General features: G+C 42.9%; 1 protein-coding gene, 1 non-coding gene and 1 pseudogene across 2 annotated transcripts in view; 2 read left to right on the plus strand and 1 right to left on the minus strand.

Moving 5' to 3' along the window:
• Positions 1 to 22599, plus strand: part of Myo10 (myosin X) — a 237900-nt gene that overhangs the window by 94237 nt on the left and 121064 nt on the right. Inside the window, exon 3 of the mRNA XM_008821765.3 lies at positions 8681 to 8839. Within this exon, the coding sequence (XP_008819987.1) occupies positions 8681 to 8839 (159 nt within the window). The remainder of the gene's footprint in view (positions 1 to 8680; positions 8840 to 22599) is intronic.
• Positions 1902 to 2009, plus strand: LOC115068209. The gene has a single exon (XR_003847583.1). It is a non-coding gene; the product is annotated as a U6 spliceosomal RNA (small nuclear RNA).
• On the minus strand, positions 19612 to 19785 carry LOC115068207 (annotated as a pseudogene).

Genomic DNA, 22599 nt, shown 5'->3' on the forward strand with positions numbered 1-22599 from the left:
GCTGATGAGATGGAAAAGAGATGAGTGTGACCAGAGTGTATTATATACACATAGGAAGTTGTCAGAGAATCAGTTAACAATAAAAAATTTTAAAAACTAAATTTAAAACTCTGGATGTGGTGGTGCATGCCATAATCCTAGCACTTTCCAAGTAGAGGCAGGTCAAGATTATCCTTGGCAAGTTTGAGACCAACCTGAGTTACATGAGACCCCGTATCAAAAAATAAAATAGCATCATATCTCCATATAATCTATTTATTTAAATCAGTTCTAAATTGTAATAACACAGCGTGAGTGCTGTGTAAGTAGTTCTTGCTAAATTCATACATGTTCAGCGTAGACATAATTTTTCTTCTGAATACTTTCAATCCATGGTTGGTTAAATAGGGATATGGGAACCATGGATCCAGAGGGCTGACCTTCATTACAGCGCATGGGGGAACTCACACAGCCCTTACTCATAGTCATAGGTCTCAACATAAGGATGTTAATGTTTGTTGACATGATTGCTCATCTTAGGGAAGGAGGCAAGTATCTCAACAGCCTTTGACATTGATCATGACTTTTGTTCATGAGCCAGTGAATGAAACAAAGAAGGAAAATAGGAGCAACACCTCCAGAAACAGAATTCCAGGGAACATATAAATCAGGCTTGTCAAATTTGTTTGCGGAGGTTAAAATAGGACAGGAAAGTATTAAGTCATAGAGTTTCGAGGGAAAAGGCTGGGGGTGTAGCTTAGTTGGTAGAGTGCTTGTGTAGCATGCATGAGGCCTTGGGTTCGGTGTCTAGTACCACATTTTAAAAGCATTCAGGGGATGGAGATGGGGGTGGGATCTGATATAGCAAGTTCAAGGCTAGCCTGGGCTACACAAGGGCCCTCAATCCTCCCTCCCCTTCCAACAAAACATAGATACCTTCAGAGGGCCCTAGCCTCAGGGTCTTATCTAATCCTGATCACCTCCAGAAGATGGCCCCAGTTCTAAGCTCCTTAACATATTGAATGTGGGAATGAAGTTTCTGACAAGTGAACTTTTGGGGACACAGACACCATAGCAATTCTGATATAAGTGCTTGATGAAGTTGTTTAATAGTTATAGTCCTATTTCTCATTGAGGGTGTGGTCAGAAGCATTGGGAAGTTCCTGATGGGAGTTCTCAGTGGGGAGGTGGTACAGGAGCTTTTCAACAAGTTGAACGACAAGCATCCAGACTGGCTAAGTTGCTCCCAGGACCACACATAATAGAATAAGGGCTGAGTGTCAAGGGTATGTCTGGGCATGTCCATTGGTGTCTTGGACTGACACATGATGGACAATATCAGGACCATGGTGGTACAGACGCAGAAGAGGTGCATAGCCTGGACCAGGAAGGAGCAAGAGAGCAGAAGCAGTGTGAGCTGCATGGCTTGACCGTGGTGCAGCATTAGAAAATTAAAGGTTCCCCCAACTAGTGCCTAGGGATGATGGTGATGGTAAGAGTTGGTAATGATGATGGTGGTGGTGGTGGTGGTGATAGTGATAGTGATGGTGACCGTAGGGTCTTAAATACTTGCAATAAAATGAATTTGTTAATATTGTGCTATAAAAACTGTGACAAAAGCATGGGGAGAGGGGTATTCCATGAAATGTTTGCTCCACTCTAAGGCTAAAAATCTGAGAAGGGACTAGAGAATGGCTCAGTGGTAATAGCACTGGCTACTCTTGCAGAGGATCTGGGTTCGGTTCCCAACATCCACATGGCAGCTAACAACCATCTGTAACTCCAGTTCTAGGGGAATGCAATGCCCTCTTCTGACCTCTTTGGGCATTGTATGACATGGGTTCATTACACATATGCAGGCAATATACTCATACACATAAAATAAAAATAATAAAATATTTTAAAAAATAATTTGGGAACCTGTGCTCACTTCAGCAGCACATATACTAAAAGTGGAGCGATACAGAGACGATTAGCATGGCCCCTGCACAAGGATGGACACAGAAATTGGTGAAGCCTTCCATATTTTTTCAATATTAGACCACTACCATCACTCAAGCTGTTACCAGTTGTGTAGTAATCTATAGCAGATGCCTTTGTGAAGATGGGGGATAATCATTCCATCCTCCCTTGCAGGACAGGGACAGGGGGATGAGTAGACAGACCAGAGTTTTACCAAAATTTAGAGATAATAAAAACCATTTTAAATACTTAGGTAGGTTCTCAAATTATTATTATTATTACCTACCTAATTTCTATTTAATTAGTTGGTGCCTTATCTTTTCCATTGGCTTACAGGAGTGGACCTAGGGTTGGAGGAGCTTCTCAGAGTTGTTTTTTCTCATCATATTGATTGGTTTCTTATGTTCTGCTTTCATTGGAATTTGGTCATCTCATGACCAGTGGTTTCTATGTCTGCAACAGTGGCTATTTGCTGCTGCTGTTCCTCCTCCCCCTCCTCTTCCTCCTCCTCCTCCTCCTCCTCCTTCTCTTCCTCCTCCTCCATGCCCCCACCACCATCATCATCACCATCTTTATCCTTGTTTCTAGGAAAGAAGGACCAAATACCAAATTATATGTTACTGTGACCATGATTTACTTTGATTCCATGTTTTCATTTCTTTGTTTTTACAGTTGTTTGCGTTTATATGCCTTGAAAAGTTTTGCACTGACTCTAGCTTCCTGTCATTAATTTTATCTCCTGTCTGCATAGATATCGGGCCATTGGGCATGTCAGGGCCCTTCTCCACCCAGGTGCCTCAGTGTTGGTGCTCGGGCTGGATCAGAGCTTGGCAGTTAGCAGCATTCCTGTCCTCTGCTCACTTGATGCCTCCTCTTCTCACACAAGCCATAAGTATTTCCAGACATCTCCAAATGTCCCCTGTGGGGCAAAACAGATCCATTCTTAAAGGGATCCCAGGCCAGTGTGAGGTGAATGCCACCATCTGCCATCCTCTGCCCTGTGAGTTGGTCATGTTAGGATGTTTTTCGTTTTTAATTCTCTTCAGTTGGAAAAGCTAGGTGTTATGACTGAAGGTGGCTAATGATTTACAGTACAAGGGACCTGTTAATATCACTCTGCATTATAAAAACTGCCACATTAGCATATGAAGGCTGTTCTGTGCAATATTTACACTGTTTTAAGGTTTAAAAAAAGTAGCTCATGGCTCAGTTAATTTCTGTCTAATTAATTCATGTCCAGTGTTTTCAGCTTTCCTACAGTACTGGACCTGGGGCTGGATGAGCCTGTCAGAATTGTTTTTCAATCATGTTGATTGGTTTCCTGTGTCCCACTATCTTGGGAATCTGGTCATCTCCGTATTTCTGTAGCAGGGGCTATTTGTTCCAAGGTCCCATTTACTCTCAGCTGATTTCCTGTCTGTTAATCTTACATGATTTGTTCATTTCTTAATCCCAATACCTTTCATCTGATATTTGTTCCTTTGAAGAAACTTGATTTATTCTGAGTTGTGATTTTAGAAATACACCTTGTACTGTATAGTGGCCCTCCCTTGTTCCTTCCAGGAGAAATTCTTTTAGAAAAAAACGTATAAAAAGAACTACGTTCTTTAAACTTAAATTTTTCTTCTAGATTGTTTAGGAGAAGTCTTGCAAAACTAATACCTGGTTAATTGATACACATAAAAATGACTTTTAATTGTTTAAGAGGCAATTCTTTGATGAAGGGCTGGGGAGATGGCTCAGTCAGTAAAGTGTTTATTGTACAAACAGGAGGACTTCATTCAGCTCACATTCCCAACACCTACATAAAAGCTGGATGAAGTAGTGCATGTCTGAAACCCCAGTGATGAGGACCCAGAGACAGGTGGATCCCCAGAGCTCCCTGACTAGCCTTTTCAGCCAGTTGGTGACTTCTTAGTTCAGGGGAGACCCTGTCTCAAAAACTAAGGTGGCTGGAATGTATTTATCAACATGCACCGCCCCCGCCCCAGCTCCAAGGCACAGGAAATTCACAGAAGAAGGAATAGAGAAACTCTAGGTGCCAGAAGATGGGGCTAAATCTGTTCTGTGCCATCTTCTGGGCATGACATGGCCATTACACTCATGAACTAACAGTGGCTGTGGTTACCTGAACGTGATCAAGCCAGTTAAAAATTCCATCATGGCTGAGCCTTCATGCTCTTGCAACTTGGGGCCAGAGAGATGGCTCAGTGGTTAAGAGCAATTACTGCTCTTTCAGCAAACCAGGGTTCGATTGCCATCACCCACATAGTGGCTAACAACTGTCTGTAACTCCAGTTTGAGGGGACACTGGTACCCTCTTCTGACCTCCGTGGGCATTGCACAACACAGGTACACTTACATGCAGTCAATATAGTCATGCACAAAAAAATAAAAATAATAAAATAGTTCTTTAAAAAATTCCAGCATGAATGGGGAAAGGGGTCCTACCAGGTCCCCACTTCTAGTTGGCAGTTGGGGGGAGTCAGTTTTCTTGAGGGGATGGCCACTGGTAGGTTGCTCCTGCCCCAGTGGATGATTGCACATTGATGAGCATATCGGCAGCACTAACTGTGCTCAGTGGGTTAGAACAAACAAATAAAAATAATAAATTTAAAAAAAGGTGGAGAGTGATAGAGGAAGATATCTCACGTCCACATGCATCGCACACTCATGCATACACATAACACTGTACACATATGTACATGAAATTTTAAAAACTCTTGAATGATATAGTGGGTCTTGCTCGTTAATCTTTTGAAATCCTATCTAATTAAATTATGTGTATATTCAGCCAGTGTATGACACACCAAAATGCAAGGGGTGGGCTCTGCTGTCACCTCCGTGGGCTTTATTCTTTGATGTTAACCTATCAGTGGGGCTGTCCATAAACACCTGATAGAAAAATAACCCCCACTGGTATGCCTAGTTCTTTAGCCTCGTGCCTTTACAAGCATCCCTGACCATCAGTGGTACTGTGCATTTACTCGTTGTATTGGTTTCTCTCTCATAGTGTGACCAGATACCTGACAGGAAGCAACATAAGGGACAAAGCGTTTATTTTTGACCTACAAATCCGGGATGCAGTCCATCATCGCAGGTTAGGTCGTGACATCAGGACTATCAGGCACCTGATCTGATCCACATTCCAACCACAGTCAGGATGCAGAGAGTAGTGAATGTTGCTGCTCAGCCCCCTTTCTCCTTTTTTATTCAGTTCAGGATGCCAGCCGGTGAAATAGTGATGCTCGTGTTCAGGGTTGAGTCTTCTCACCTCAATGAGCCCAGTGTAGACAGGCTGTCACAGAGATGTGTCTCCTCAGTGATTCTAGATCCACCCTGTCAAGGTGACAGTTGGTATCTACCACCACACTTGTGTATTTGCTCTTTGCTTGCTTCCCCCCAGATTGGAGTGTGAAGTCTGTCCCCGCTTTCTGTTACACACCAGAAAGAAATGACTTGAATGGATTTTCAGAATTTCTGAACTCATCAGACAGTTGATCCGTGTGCGATCTTTGAATGGGAGGCCCATTCCTGCCTTTCCTTCACAGATACATTTTTCCAGACAATTCCACTTTTCTTTGAAACATTCACTCTTTTGAGCAGCTGTCACTCTACCTTAATGTAATGTTTCTGTTTTCTGTTCACGGCCTCCTTTTCGGTCAGTAACACACTGACACACCAGAATGCAAGGGGTGGGCTCTGCCTTCACTGGGCTTTATTCTTTGATGTTAACCTTTCAGCGGGTCTGTTGTCTCCCCCATGATTCTGTCTTTGTGAGGAGTAGTTCTGGCTCTCTTGGTTCTCTTCCTCTTGGAATGGGCATATGCCCACATACTGTCTACCATATGCTTCTTAAAATAGAAGGAGGCAGTGACAGGAGCTCTGTGTACAGGTTGTAGTCATTTTTTTCTGTGTGACTCTGTGCCCTGTTCTTACTATTCATTCTGAACCCGATGAAGTAAAAAAGATACTGAAATGTTTACATATGACATAAGAATTTAGTCATTATATGCATGTATGTCATATTATGTGACTGTTATAAGTAGAAACAGTGTAAGACATACACATTTTAATACTCCAAACATTTCTATCTTCAGATTATGGGTTTCTCAGTGTACTCAGCGACAAGTCATAGAAAAGTTGTCTTCACACTAGAATGGACAGTGTTGGGTATGCAAGGCCTTGGGAGGAAGATGGTTATGCTGGCTTTGGGGCCCCATCTTCTTTTCTGGAAGACAGTTTTGGAGGTGACTTGCATTGTACTCATAGATGGTCTGAGGTAGCAGAGCCTTGAGTGGTTTCTCAATTGGTTTTGACCAGTGTATGTGGTCCATGAGGCAAGACCCTCTGAAAGGTAACACAAGCAGTGTCCACTCCTCAGCTGACCAGGAACTGACCAGGCTAGTCACCTTGTTTTGCCTTGCACCCTTGTTGGCACTCTCTGCAGAGACCCAGATGCCCCGTCCACCCAGAGTGCTGCTGGAACACCTGCCTGGATTGGCATCACAGAGCAAAGCAAGCTGGAAAAGGGCAGCTTTTCCTTGATTGCCCCAGGGCTATGTCTGTTCTTGCTTGGCTCTCTGTGTCTTTAACATTCCTCCTTGGTGATTGTAACTCAGTATGAAAGGGCATGTGTGTCTTGACACTGAAATGTCCCTGTGCCATTTCCTTCATAGTTGTTTTTTGGGATGTGGCACACCCCACCCTACACTCCCTCAGCAGCCCCAGGTCTCTGCCCAGCCCTGTGGGTGCTCACATGGCAGGGTGGGCCCCTCCACCCGAGGTGGGGCAACTGGGACCATCTCCTTGGGTGGATGTCTGTGCCAAGGAGTAGCAGGGTAGAGTGGCCCCTCCTCAGGAGGGAACGGTGGGTCCTTGCACAGGCTCCAGCAGTTGCTCAGGGATGTTTGAGCCAACTTTTATGGTTCCTGTGGCCAAAATGCCACTGTTGAAGTTTTAATTTTTCTCTAGAGAAAGTATGCCACTTGTCATACCCAAACCACTGGATTGGTGTTTTTGCAATTCTTGGTGTGTTATTCTCTTTAGCAGTAACATACCATTTGCTGCCATGTAGGCAGCTGGTTGATATTTAAAGGTAGAATCCCAAGTCACAAAGTTCTACAAATAAGGAGGCAGCCCTGCTCTTGAGGCCTCCAGTTAGCCTCCCGGTGCCCATAGGCAGCTCACAACCTCCTGGAACTCCCATTCCTCTTCTCTCCTCATGGGCACTGTACTCAGATGTGCACATATGTATATCCCCAACACATATGCACATCGTTAACAATAAATCTCAAAACACTCAAAAAACAAAGTTTTCTCTTTTGTTTCTGTGATATATTTTTCAAAAAACTAACTCTAGTAAGGGCCAAGGATGAGGCTCGGTGGTAGAGCACTTGCCTGGCATGCCCGAGGCCTTGGATTTGATCCCTAACACTGAGAAGACAAACCCAAAACTTCTGCTACATAAATGAAGACAGGGAGAACCCCATAATGAAATGGTTTCACTCTGTCTGTTTATATATAAAGCAGGTCAAACTTGGTCAACAGACAATGTATAACTTGCTTTGGTTAATGCTAAGTCAAGTCAATTATTTTTATTTTTTTATTTCACGCGTATGAGTGTTTTGCCTGCATGTATGTAAGTGTAGCTGTGTTGTGCAGTGCCCATAGAGGCCCAAAAGAAGGTGTTGGATTTCCTGGGACTGGAGTTACAGACGGTTGTTAGCTACTATGTGGGTGCTGGGAACCAAATCCTGGGTCTTCTGCAAGAGCAATCAGTGCTTTTAATTGCTGATCCATCTTTCCAGGCCCAAGCCAAGTCAATTATGATAAAAGAACATTGAGTCACTTTAGAAATACATGCTAAACCCAGTAATCAGTCGCATAGTACCTGCATTACTTTCTGTACATGCTACAACATGTATACTCATTCATTGCTATTCAGAAGTTTAAGGTAAATTGTCAGATAAACAAAGACCACATGAGGGATTATGTCTTGATGAAGAGGGAACACGATCTGAAGATGTTTTCCACATACTGATGTGATGATTTGTTCCTCTCACCTAACAGATATATGAATACTTATGGAATATTGAAAGTGCTTGATTAACACTGAAATTATGTAATACTTAAATTGCAGAACTTGACTGTGAAGTTTTGAAGCTACCATATGATCCAGTATGAAACTCTGTAGGGAAACCAAATTCCTGTCTAAAAACTTGGTCAGTTTCTTAATTGTTAATGATTTATATCAACAAAAACATATGCAGAGACGTGAACCTCAAATTTGTGTTTTCTGTGAGTCCGAAAGGATGATTGACATAGCACTGCCCTAATGTCTTCTAGGACTTAACTAGCAACTGTCCAAATAATTTCTTCCTTAGAAAATGTACTGATGATTAAAGAAAATGAAAAAAGTTTGGTCAGTTTCTTAATTGTTAATGATTTATATCAACAAAAACATATGCAGAGACGTGAACCTCAAATTTGTGTTTTCTGTGAGTCCGAAAGGATGATTGACATAGCACTGCCCTAATGTCTTCTAGGACTTAACTAGCAACTGTCCAAATAATTTCTTCCTTAGAAAATGTACTGATGATTAAAGAAAATGAAAAAAGTTATATTTTTTGTTTAGGCTGTTTGTGCTAAATTGTATTACGATTGCCTCATCAGTTTGGGAAATTTCTGAGAGTCATTTACTTCTGACTAAACACCTGAATTCTTTTCCTGCCCTCAGGTGTTCACCTACAAGCAGAGCACAATCACCCACCAGAAGGTGACTACCATGCACCCGATGAATGAGGAGGGCGTGGACGACATGGCTTCCCTGACAGAGCTGCATGGAGGCTCCATCATGTACAACTTATTCCAGAGATATAAGAGAAATCAAATATATGTAAGTTCCACTTGAAATTCCTTTATGAAGAAGTTCTTCAGGGTCAGGGATGTAGTTCAGTGTACTTGACCAGCCTTTGTGAGCCCCAGGGGTAGAGGTCTATCCCTATTACCAAAAGAGAAAAAGAAATTGAGTGTTTTTAGAATAGTTCCTGCCTTTTGAGTGCTTCTTATGAATCTGAGTGAAAGTGTGTTTTCAAAAGTTTTGCCAAATTAGAACCTTGCTGCAGTACACTATACTCTGTTGAGGGGTCCTTGGCACTTTGAGGCAGTGTGCCCTCTTGTTTCTTAGGAATGTGCATGCTATGCCTGCTGGCAAGTGTACTGTTAAGCAAAGGAGTCACATACAGTTGTTTGACTTCCTCATCAGTTAAAGATGGGCAAAGGTCCCCTTGTACATACGAGTGCCTGAGCTGAAGCTTTCTCTTTTCCTTGACTTTTTTTGTGGATTTTCGCTGCTTTTTCCACCTCTAGAGTCCACTGGGGAAGTGAGAGATGACTAGTTAACTTCACAGGAGTTCACCCTCACAGAAATTCACCTTCACAAGAATTCATCTTTCCTCTTTCTAATTTACAGGATTCCTGTTTGCTACTTTGAATGGACAAATGTAGATAAAAAGCATTTGCGCACATTTCTCTCTCTACTTTCATGAAATGAGTTAAGCCTATATTATAAATAATAAGTAACATAAATATGACAAAATAATATTTGGGATTCATTTGAGGCTGGAGAGATGGCTCAGCAATTAAAAGGATTACTGTTTTTGCAGAGGACCTGACTTCAGTTCCCAACACTCACATTGGTTGACTCACAACCACCTGTTAACTCCAGTTCTATAGGCTCTGATACCCTCGTCTCAACTCCAAGGGCCTGTCCTCACACACATACCCACATATATACATACACATATACACATTATTAAAAACCAAAGAATTTCTTTTAAAAATTCTTTAAAATTCTTTTTATAATAATTTTTTGAGATTGAAGTATAGATATTGCACTACCTGTCAAGATTGAGTGACTACATGTCACCCATTTTTCCATATGCTGCTTAGCAAGTTTTTACGGTAAACAAAGAGCAACTACTTAGACATTTTCATGTCAAGTTCAAATCAGCATTGTCTTCTTTTGAAACTAACATATTAATATTTTAAAAATTCTTGTTATAGTAATTTTGTCCCCTAGGAGGTATATTTAATATTGCCAGTATTTTCAGAATTTTGATTAATAGTAGTTCTAGCTTTGAAGTTGCCAGTAGTGCTAACAGAAATCAGAGGCGCATGTGGTATTCTGTGTGTAGGTTAATGCTTAATTTTCCTCAACATAAAGAGAAGTATGCCCCCCTTTTTTAAGCTGCGAAAGTGCCATTTTGGGGGGCTGGAGAGATAGCTCAGTGGTTAAGAACATTGGTTGTTCTTGCAGAAGACCCGGGTTCGAATCCCAGCACCCACATGGCAGCTAACAACAGTCTGTAACTCCAGTTCCAGGGGATCTGACAGCCTCTTCTGTCCTCCGCGGGCATTGCATGACATGGGTGCACTTACCTACATGCAAGCAATATACACATATACATAAAATAAAAATAATAAATAAAATATTTTTAAAAAGAAAGTGCCATTTTTGCCATCTTGACCTGCTGTTTGCCACACACTTTCAGGCAGCCCCACGTAGAGAAATCGGTCCTGTCATAGTCCTCTGTGTGCTGAGCTTGCCTACCCTCAGTCTTCGGATTGAAAGGTTTTCCATTTGTTTCTCAGGATAGGTGGTGCTTGTGCTTATGTAAAAATGGCCACATCATCTGTGTTTTGCCTGTCCCTGCGATGCACATTCATTTCTTTGTCACCTGTTACCATGTCAAAATCTTACAAGTAGCCAGTGAGTTGACAGGTGCGCATGTTACCGACGCCCTGTTGGTGTGTTCATTATTAAATGCTCAGCCCTGTCGTGTAACTGCTTGCTAGGTTATCTATTGACTCTTGACGTCTTTGACACAAGGATGCTGCCAGGATCCTGGAAATTGTGCAGTAAGTGTTTATAAGTGCCACACATATTTCAGATAACCCATTCCAGTGGGTGGTAAAATATGAAGCTTGATTTTGAGATGTATTGGGATATGTCTCTTGCAGGTATTACTCATGTTCTTCTGGTTTTAAAAATAAAGACTGGATGGAACTAGAAACTGTTATACTAAGTGAAGTAACACAGACTCAGAAAAAAATCGACATATATTCTCCCTCATATGTGGATCCTAGAACCAAACCCAGATAAGTGAGTAGGTATCCAGACATAACTACAGGAACCAGGATAATGGAAAGGAACCAGGGAGGTAAAGGAAAAGAAGGAACCTGAAAGAGAAGAACAGTAGGAAAGAGGCCTTAATAAGGGAGATATGGATAAAAATTGGTTTAGTTTAAGGGAGCGGGGAGGAAAGTGTATACAAAGAACCTAGGGAATAAAGGGAAAGAAGGAGCTCAAAAGAGGTAGGACCACAGGAGAAGGGTATTATTACGGGAGAAAGGGGGGCAATGGGGGCACCTTAAGTGGGAAAACCATGATGGAGGGGTGAGACAGTGTGAGAGATAAATAATGCCTAGCTAGTTTTGAAGACCGGAGGGAACCATATTACTCCTACAACCTGCTGACAAATTATACATAGCAGATCAAGAAATATATGTCTAGGTAAGGTTTATCTGAGAACAACTGGTCTGCTACATGACACACAGTAATTAAAAGTACCAGACTGGTGAAACTAACCTTCTTGGATGTTAACAGACATACTTTGAGGCCTATAATAATTTGGTCAGAGGGACATAAAGGACAGTTTTTGCTCCTTGCTCTCCTAGGTCAACTAGTTAGTTCCAGGGGACTATGAGCATCATTCAAAATGTCCTGTAATTGTGGTGGGTCACCTGTCCTCTTGATCAAGGAGGCCAAGGAGACCCCACCAGATGGACTTGAATCAATGTTCAGTCCACAAAGGGGAGGGTCAACACAGAGGAATCATTTCCTCCATGCTTCCAAGCGAAGCCAACCATGGTCGAGCAGGACCTTTGACTTACCTTCATTGGTTTATCTGGGCCAACTGTATTGCCTTAAACATCCAATAGGAAAGTATAACCAAAGATTAAAGTGGCCAATATAATTTTTAAGAGTCCATATGCATAGCTAAAGGCTACATAACAAGTAACAATGCCAGATAGGAGATACCTTCTTTTGAGTTGCTGGTCAGGGTGGCCCAAGGGACTCCCAGATAGTAACCTAGCATAGAACTGGGAAAATGAACAGCAGACCCCAATCTTATCTAAAGGAATATTGAAAAATGATTGCTGCTAGATAAGGAACAGCTGACCCTCCTAAAACAAAGACCTCTTGATAGGCTGACTAGATTCACCAGATGGACAAGTAGTGGGGAATGGCTGGGGTGCTGACAACACAGCAGACAGTAGCAGGGATATCAGAGTATATGGGCTCTAGTGGGGGGAGGGAGGCTATGGGAGGGTGCTATCTGTGAAGTGGGTGTATAGTTGGGTAAGATGGTTTGGGATGTTCTGTGTGATATACACACAAAAAAATCAACAAATTTAAAAAAATGTATTCTATTTGAGGAGGAAGCATGGACATTTACATCATGTTATTTAGTAGAGGTGATAAACATTACCATTGAAATCTACCCGATGACTTTATAGACATACACAAGTGCCCAGGATCCAAGTGCAACCGATTATGACTAGTAATAATCAGATACATACAGATTAGGGATGCATGTGCCAACATCTCAGTGGTAGTAGCAAAAACAATGAGTCTTTCTGCAAGGAACGATATATTCTAAAATGAAATGGAGATCTTTTTTAAAGGTTAAAAACTCATTCAATTTTATGTCTTACAGGGCTTATACTGAGTTCAATATTATATAACTGTATTAACTCAACTGTGAACTTAGAAACTTGCACCCACTTGTGAAAGAGATGTACTCTTGCTCTGGAGTTTGTTACTGAATATGTTAAAACTGTAGTGAAATGCTTCTAATCATGTAGTTATTAAAAATTTTTTTAAATGATTAAAAAAATAGACTGAATTTCTTATTACACATTTTCAATAGCAAGAAAAAGTAGGAAAAACCTAAGGACTTTCAAAAGCAGAGCCTTTTCTCTTTTTCATGGTAATAATGTTAAACTTGGTAGCTAGATTGCCCAATAAATCTTTTGAATAAGCTCTTGGTCCTGTCTCCTGGAGTGAAGGTCTTTTTTTCCTCTCTTTTTAGGGATATACACAAGATTTTTGTGCATCCAACTTGCAGTTAAATTCAGTTCACTATGCCCTAATGTACTTTCTTTTTTGAGATATGCATAATTGTAATATTGCCCATAGGGCAGACACCATGACTGTTATCAGTGGCCACTTGCAGGAGCTTCAGGACCTGTGGGTTGCCCAAATGATCAAACCCACCACTGTCAAAAAGCCACCACTTCCCCTTGTGTCCCAACTTTCCATTGTCGGCCTCCCCTCAGCCCGGCCTCCCTTTGGCCCCAGACTCCGCTGCTACCAGGAGACCACTGTGCACTGGTCCCCATCATGGAAGGTCAGGTGAGGAGAGAGACCGATGGGGCGAGAGAGGCCTCGGGAGCAGCACGTACAGCGGGAAGAGAACACCCGGGAGGCTGTGTCAGTGGACAGCTAGTTTATTATGGCGGAAGCAGAGGTTTATATAGGGAAGTTTCATGGACAAAGAGGCAGGGTTGGGTTTCTGACGGGCAGGCAGGTGGGGGATGGAGGGGGCTTCAAAGGCTACTGTGGCCTCTGTCCTGTCCTCTGGTCACATGATCTACAAGAGACCTGGTTAGGATTAAAGGATTAGAGGCCTAATAGTTTTGCTTCAGGGTTGTTGGGTAAGAGACAGTGTATCTAGAATGGAGTGGGCCAGTTTCCTGCCGTCCTCACTAGGAGGTCTCCAGCCGGTGGCCATACTCTACATTCCAGGCACTCCTGACTTATCCCAACATTCATAATATCTGTCAATATTTTTAAAGATTTGGGGGGAAAAGTATTTGAATTTTGCTCGAAGTCCTCCCTTCCTCCCTCCCTCCCTCCCTCCCTCCAATAGGGTCTCAATATACAGCCCTGGCTGTCTCGGAATGCTCTATGTAGACCAGGGTATCCTCAGACTCACAGATCCACCTGCCTCTGCCTCCTAAGTGGTGGGATCACAGTCATGGACCACCCACCCAGCCTCAGGTGTTTCCTTACTGATTTCTGATGTATGAATATACCCAATTCAAACAGCCTGTGTATCTCCTTACAGTGTACAGGTCAGAAGCTGACAGGGGTTTCCCATACTGAAACTGAGGTGTCTGCAGGGCTGCACCCCTTTCTGGAGACTCTGGGGAATCTACTTCTTGCTCCTTCTCTCTGGCAAGGTTCAGTCATAGGCAGTTGTAGGCTGGGTTCCTTTTCTTCCTGACTGGTACCTGAAGGAAATTCCCAGCTTCTAGAGTCACCTACATTCCCTGTTTCCCTGGTTTGTCAGTTTAATCTTTCTGGGGCTTCACATCCCCCCACCTTTTCCTTCTCTCTCTTTCTCAATGACACTAGCTAAGAAAGGGTGACACTTGTAACACTTGTGAGGGGCCTAGGGAGATAACTGATGGTAAAGTGCCTGTCAGGCAAGCATGAAGACTGAAGTTTGAATATCTAGCACCCATGGAAAGGCCAGTGTGTGACAGTAGCCCCACCATTGGGGTGGGATGGAAACACCTGGCTCCCTGAAGCACACTTGTCAGTCAGCCTAGCTAAATCAGTGAGCTCCAGCTTCAGTAAGAGACTGTGTCTCAAAGAATAAGGTGGAAAGTGGTTGAAGACGACACCTGACATCACCCTCTGACCTCTGCATGCACACATAAATGCAGGCATATATACCTGCGGGTGTGCGTGCGCATGCACACACACACACACTCACACACACCACAAAATATTTAAAATATTTTTTATAAAATTAAAATAAATAAATCAAAGCCACTTGGTAATCTCCTTTGCCCAGGCTTCACAGTCAAAGCTTCTGAATCCCATTGTCATGTGACCATATAATTACAGCGTCTAGGGATGAGTGTGGGTCTCTTGGGGGAGGAGCTATCATTCTGCCTCCCATAAATGAGAAGGGACTGGTCCCATCCCCCCACTTGTGTGGAGTGTTGATAGCCTATCATATCCTGGCTTTCTGCTCTGGTTGACAGGTTGGGACCACTTCTAGGCCAAGAGGTCTTCTGTTTTCTGCTAAGGAAGAAGGACCCCTCACTTTTCTCTTTGGGGTCAGGCTTTTAACCTGAGGATGTTATCAGAACAGTAAAATATTTATTTTTCCTAGCATTTACCATCCTCCATGGAAATAGGTAGAGAATATTAAAATAAAAAAGGAAAGGTTTCGGACTAGACAAATCAGAGCCAAGGCTCTTTTCATCACGAACCACTTCACCTCCATGTGGCTAATTTAATCTTTCAGAATTTCCTTTTAAAATTTTTTTTTAAAGGTCAGATATCATACCCTCCTTTCAGGGCTGTTTTAAAATAAAGTGAAAGCTTCAGAAACCTTAACTGTGGTACCTTCCTATTCAACTTATTCATCTCATATCACCAAGAATTTATTTAGAAATTTCCAGAACTTGGCACCATGTTCTGGGGGTTTGGAAGAGGTTTACAGCAACATCCTGGCCTCAAAGCTTGCAGTTTAGCAGGGAGGAAAAGCCATGGCCAGCCCATAGCATACAGACTGCACATCTTTCATTGAGCACAGGAGATGTGAGGGACTTGGTTTGGACCGTCTGTGAAGCCCCCAGCTACATCTCTTAACTGTTGCTGTGGGTGCTTGTATCCCAGCCCCATGATTGCCCTGGGAAGTCAGAAGCTGTACAAACTTCCCTGGTAGTGTTTGCAGGTCCACAGGGCTCTATCCTGCCACTGGCCTTGTTTGGATGTTACCCTACAGGAGCAATTCCATTCTCCCTGTCTTTGCCTGTGGTCCCATCTTGGGCCCTCATGCTATGTTCCCTTCCGAACTCCAGGCTCTCCCCGCTCTTCACTGCTGCTCCCCAGGGCCACCACGGCCCCTAGCTTTCACTTGAACCTTCTAGCCATGTGCTTTCTGCTCCTCACTCCCAGTCCCCTCATGAGAGGGAATTTGATGAAGGCCTCACTGTTTTTTTAATCCTCAGCATCTGATGAAACTTTAAGATAAGTATGCACATCTGTAAACTCCTAAAGACTTCATAAGAGATAACACATTGGTTGTATGTGAGGTCCTCACTGAAGTAGGAGAAGGTGGCCCTTGGCTGTGGAATCAGGTGTTTGCTGGGCATGCTGAGAAGTTAGCTAGGCATAAAAGGTTAGAAAACCCTTAAGCATTTATTCTCCACTGAATGACCCTGTCTCTTGGGGCATTTTAATTATAGCTGGTCCAGGAATGCTAATAATATCTATCCAGTAGAGGTCCTTGGATGCTTTCCCTGTCCTATAGGACAGCCTGACCACAAGAGATTATCTGGCCCAAGTTGTCACAAATGTCAAGGTGGGAACCCTTCTGCCATCCAGCCCTGACAGCCTGCTCAACTCCTCAAGACTAGAAAGGATATGTGGGTTTTGGAGATCTGTCCCTGTAGTCCCTGGAGCCTGGAGCCTGGATCACCTCGTTGCCTGTCCAGTGCCCAAACAGTGTTGTGTTGAGCAGGTGAGGTTTCCATTATACCAGCGGCAAACTCTGTGTCCAAGCTCAGGGCCTGCCAGGCTCCATGGTATGGCAGTTTTCTTTTCTGCCAGATGGAGAAGATGCACATTCCCTCCATTCTAGAGTTTGTTAAGCTCTGAGTCAATTGCATGGAGAGACTCCTCTCCCAGCAACTAAGGAATGGCTTAAAACCACATCATGGGAACCATGGGGAGCCACTGAACTGGCCTGCAATTACAGCTTTCAGGAGGGCCCCAAAGGAAGTAGTTTTGTGTTCCACCCAGCCCTTTGGTTAGTTTGTTGGTCTTGCTGAACAAACAGCACAGAGATGAGAATCAAAGGATCCCATTTTAAGAGTGAGCCAGTGTCTGAAGATCCCTGTCCCTAAGCAAAAAGATGCTTCATAGAGAACATATTTTTAGCTCTTTCAAAAATAGCCTTCTTTGCTTAGGTGGCATTCCAGACCAAATATGTAAATGTGTGTGTGTGTGTGTGTGTGTGTGTGTGTGTGTGTGTGTGTGTGTGTGTGATGTGGTTCCTGAATTGACTTTGAAGCTTGCTTCTGGGAAGTAAAATGTGCTAACAGGTACTAGCCAGTTAGTGACCCATTGATCTCAACAGACAGGTGAGCAGAGTTGTCTGTAGAAAAACCATATGGGCTGTGTGAACAGGGGCATACTGCAGCATGGAAGTCCCCGTTTGGGGCACATGTCAGTCAAAATCTATGTTTCATTTCCAAGAGCTGAGTCTTCCCAAAGTAGACATTCTGGTTTTGTTCCATCCATTTCCAAAGCCAGTGTGTGTTAAGAAACTGCCTGTCATAAATACAGGAGGGCACAGAGTCCGGATGCTCAGCACAGACTTGGCATGTGATATGCACCAGAACAGCTGAGTGCAGTGTGGTTTGTCAGGGGGCTCTTGTTTATTGACTTTTTTTTTTGACCCTCACTTGAAATCAAGACTTTGTTGCCAAAAGATAATTGTAACCATCTGTCTGGCTCTATGTGTTCTTAAACTTTATGAAACTATGCATTTCGACTGCCACATCCACATCAGCACATGATGGCAGCAATTAGGAACTTTGTTTTTGTGGTGTTCCCCTGACCCCCTCCCCTTTGGTTCAGATTCCTTTCAACCTGAAGAGAATTTGAGTCATAAATTCACTCAAATGAAATGGAAATGCCAAAAGTTCTAAATTCAGTTGCTGGGCTTCAAGAGTTATCTCTTATGATTTTGACTTCTTTTTAAAACACTTGAATGCTTAACATTTTTTTAAAAAGTGTTTAAAAGTATTTTTCATTATGTAATTGGACCGCAGCAAGGGTTTTCTATGTTGATAGTGCAAAAAGAGTGCTTTGGTAATAGAATGAAAGCACAGGCATCTTGAGTGAGTTGTGTGTGTCTAGTATGTCTGTGATGAACTTAGCCCTTCCCCAGGTGCCAGGCTCTGTGCTGGGCTCCAGGGCCGCAGTTCCTCTTGTTCATGGTAACTGGTTGCTGAAAGATTGTGTAAGTGGAAGGCACTTGATTGGTTAGTGAGAACAGACATTAGCAAACCACTGGTCACAGCTCAGGATGACAATGAGTATGGTGAGAGTACTAAGAGTCCAAGTGAGCATCCGAGTGAAGAAACAGGCATAAAAGGGTTCTCAGCCATGACACTGGCTACAGAGGTTGGAGGGTATTTGGCTAAGAAGAAACATGGCTTTCCTGGCAGCAATGAGTGTGTGGGGAAAAAAAAAAAACAAAAAAAAAACAACGTAAAAAGGCTCGAGGCGTTTATCTGATGCAGGACGTTCAAGATGGTGGAACGAGGCTGGACCACACTGGTCACCAAGGTGGCAAGAGCAGGTGTGCAAGTTAATGGGCTTGACCCATCTCATAGAAACAGTGGCAAAAAACGGTAAACATGAGTTTTGTGGAAGTGTACTCTGGCATCAGGTCTGGGAGGAGAGATGACCAGTAAACCAGCTGGGAGATGATGAGTTCTGAATCGTGGAGTCAGAGGTAGATACCAAGGTATTAGTAGTCAGAGAGGTAGAATCTAAGGACTTAGTTGAGTTTGGCCAATAAGAAAGCTGATTTTTTTTATTATATTACATTGATTGATTTGAGTTTCTCTATGTATGTGTGTGTGTGTGTGTGTGTGTGTGTGTGTGTGTGTGTTGTGTGCATGCCACAGTACCCATGTGGAAGTCAGAGGAGAACTTGCAGGAATCGGTTCTCTTCTTCTACCATATGGGCCCCAAGGGTCGGTCTCAGGCTTGGTGGCAGACATCTTTACTTTCTGAGCCATTTTTCTGGTCCTAAAAGATTGAATTTCTATAGGATTATGGGATTGCCATTTGGATAGGCCTGATACCATTTGTCAAGATGTGACTGTGTGGGAAGAAACAAGTGTTTGGGGGAGGTTAGCCTTGTCTATGTTGAATTTAAGCCATCTAGGGGGCATCCATGGAAGGTGTGCAGTAGACCATAAAGCTGAAGTTGCATACAAGGTAAAGCTTTAGAAAGTAAGCCATTGCCATATTGCACTGGAAAGAGTGAAAGAGGAGAGAGGGGCGTGATGGGTGCGAAATAAATCTGGGTAAAGATTCCCAATTCTTAGCAGTTCTTCTCTAGAGGAAAATATGTCACAGCACAGACTAGAAGTAACCAACATCCCTGCTGCATTTCAGTCAACTTGATCTCCAGCTTTGTAGGGCAACAGAATGAAGAGAGTTATGGTTTTAGCTTCATTAGCAATTGCAACACCTGTGACTTACAGGGCATTTTCAGACCGTAATCATGTGTGGTAACAGAGGGTCCCTTGGCTCAGAGGGAATACGTTATGTAGCGGGGAAGATGACTCAGAGGGGGTCAGCCATATACCAGGGAAAGTAGTACCAGGCCTGAGGACTTCAGGTCTTATGATCTCTAAACCAAGCTTCCAGATTAGATGTTCCAGTGTGGTAATTCTGACATCCCTCCAATGTATAGCTGCCTGCAAGTCCACAAGGTGAATGACACAGAGCCCGCTGGGCCATACAGTGTCCTATTTAATCCTGGTTTTAATTGTAAGGTGGGGTATACAGTTCTTGGAGGCACTGCAGCACCAGATCAACGTGTGGAGGGGACTTAGCAGTCCATCTTCCTACCCAAAATAAGCATTTATTCTTTCATCCTCACCTAGAATTGTATAAGATGTTAAACTGAGAACAACAAATGGTACACTTGATAGCCAAAAACCAGTAAGTGTATACATGGCTTTTTTTAAAAAAAGTCATTGTATTTATTTAAGATTTGCAATGTGATTTTTAATACACATAGTGAGGTCAGATTATACTTTTTTTTTTAACGGGGGCAATGTAGGTATAATAGTTTTTGCAAACCTTGAATTGGTAGATTTGGAAGAAGAAACTTAGGAATTTCTTTTTTTAATGTTTTTTAGTAGAGTGTGCTATAACTGTTCCAAATTACTAAAGTGGTCAAGGAAGTGTATTTTTTGGGTGGATTATATGGAACTTTTCTGGCAAGAAAGTTTATGTGCTTCAAAATAGGATGTATTTTCTATTTCTGAACAGCCATTAAAATGACCAGGCTATTTGTTGTTGTGGAATTTTGAATCCAATACGAGGAAACTGGTACCTGGCTCTGCCTCACGTGCGGGGGTTGGATGTATCCCCAGTCTTAAGCTGCACAGAGTCATCATGACCATTTCGGGAACAGTAACAATTCCTTTTTATAGTGTGCAGAGTGATCAAAGCATGCAACAGATGCTGCCTGGCAGCTGCTAGGGCTCCTTAGGGCACTTTTTCTTGGCCTCACTTGATAGGTCACTCCAGGCTGTTTTCACTCTTCCAACCACTTCTACTTGACTACTTGTTGAACCTACCTTTTCAGTGAGTGGACTTCTTATACATGCAGCCTGTGATTTTGAGAGAAAATAATCCATGAGAAAGTGGTGTATTAAGTTTAACATGGGGGAGAGGGGTACAATTGCTTTTTTTTTTTTTTTTTTTTTTTTCTTTCTTTGCTGAGGAATCAGTGATTCCTCAAATAGTATACATTGTGGTTCTTTGGGTAGATGATTGTGAACCATTACTGTGGTGGCTGTCTCATAATATACTTCCATGTTATGAAACTTAGAAGTTTGCTTCGGCAAACTTTTACATTGGCACAGACAGTAAAAACTCAATAGTCATGACCCTTCAGGAGACTGAAGCCTCTGTTCAAATGATGCAGTCTCACATCCCTTAATGGTGGGGCCGATGCCTGAGAAATATTCCAGCCAGTTCTGTCACTGCATGGATATCAGAGAGTGCTCTGATCTAGACTAAGACATTCTGATGCTTTGTAGCATTATAACCTTATGAGACTTCTGTTGCAGATGCAGCGCACCGGTTAACTGAAATGTTATGTGGCACAGAACTATTTTGCTAGGGCTGGACTGTTATAGCACCTCTTCAGATGTGGGATGAAGAAAGCTTTTGTGGAAACTGAGTCAAGGTATTGTGAGGCCATGAAAGGGCAGGCATCACGGATGGAGGAGAAGGGGCTATGTTCTGCACATAGTAAAGAGAATACAGGACAGGGATCCTGGGGCTTGACCGAGTTCTGTATGTTGGCCTTGTGGGGAGTATACCACTGCTGTTCATCGTGTGGCGTCTGTCAAAACATGGCTCCTTCCCATCCTGGCCCTTGCACGCACCCCCCCATTGTGGCTGTAGAAGCAGCCTTCCTGTTCTTCTGTTCTGTCACCTACCAGAAAAAGTCAGAGTAGTGGCCTCTGCCTGCCCACATTTCAGTCTTGTTGAGCAACTGAGGGTTAGTGATGTGTAAGCAGCCTTCTTTGCCTAGGATTATGAAATGTCACATAAAGTTGTTTTGGAAAAATATAGACTTAATTGTCATCTAAAACCCTGTAACAAGGAACGTGGGTGTGGTGGTTCATGGACCTAGACTTCCAGGCTGTGTATGATCCAGAGTCAACACAGTTGCCAGTCCGAATGCTGAAAACTATTTCACTAGGGAGCACAATGTGGATTATTGTAAAAAAAGAAATGAATCACAGACCACTTTGGTTTTTACATCTTTACCTTTGCTAACAAAGGACATTGTGTCCCTGGTCCCCATAGAAACCATATCATCCATGAAGTTAGAATAAGCCACATAACCAAAGAATGCTATTTGACTGTAGGGTTCCCCAACCAGGAAAAGGAAACACAACTGTGAGACTAGCAGACATAAACAAGTTTGTTTTTCAAAGAAACTTGCAAAAGAGTCTAGAATTATCAATAGTTTGATAAATAAGGACTTTAAGGGAAAAGGGCACAGGGCTGGGAAGATGACTCATTCAGAGAAATACCTATCACGCAGGCACAAGGACCTAAGTTCAGACTCCCCCTGACCCCAGCACCAATATAAAAAGCCAAGTGTGGCAGCATGGGTCTTAATCCTGCCACTGTGGGACCAATGATTGACCCTGTCTCCAAAAATAAGGTGGAGGGCTAGGGAGATGGTTCAGTGGTTAAGAACACCTGCTGCTCTTGCAGAGTTCAGTTCCCAACATCCAGGTTACGTAGCTCACAACCACCTGTAACTCCAGCTACATGAGATCTCACATCCTCTTCTGGTCTTCCTGATCCCCTGTGTGTGGCATACACACACAGACACACATACCTAGTTTTTTAAAAATGAAAAAAATACAAACCAGACTTGGCGAATCACTCCTTAAATCCTAGCATTTGGGAGGCAGAGACTTTCTGTAAGATCAAGGCTGGTCCAGTCTACATAGTGAGTTCCAGGCTAGCTAGGGCAACAGGGAGACCCTTCCTCAAAATAAGTAAACAAAAAAGAATGATGGTGTACATATTTAATTCCAGCTCTCAGGGCAGAGGCAGGTGGATCTCTGTGAGATTGAGACCAGCTCTGTCTACATAGTGAGTTCCAGGCCAGCTGGGGCAATAGGAGACCCTACGTCAAGAAAAAACAGAAACAAAACAAAAACAAAAAACCCATAAATAAATATATAAAAAACAGAGAGGATCAAGGAACACACCAGACATTA

This window comes from Nannospalax galili, unplaced genomic scaffold, assembly GCF_000622305.1.
Source record: "Nannospalax galili isolate Female #2095 unplaced genomic scaffold, S.galili_v1.0 scaffold207, whole genome shotgun sequence".
NCBI classification, from domain to species: Eukaryota; Metazoa; Chordata; class Mammalia; order Rodentia; family Spalacidae; genus Nannospalax; species Nannospalax galili.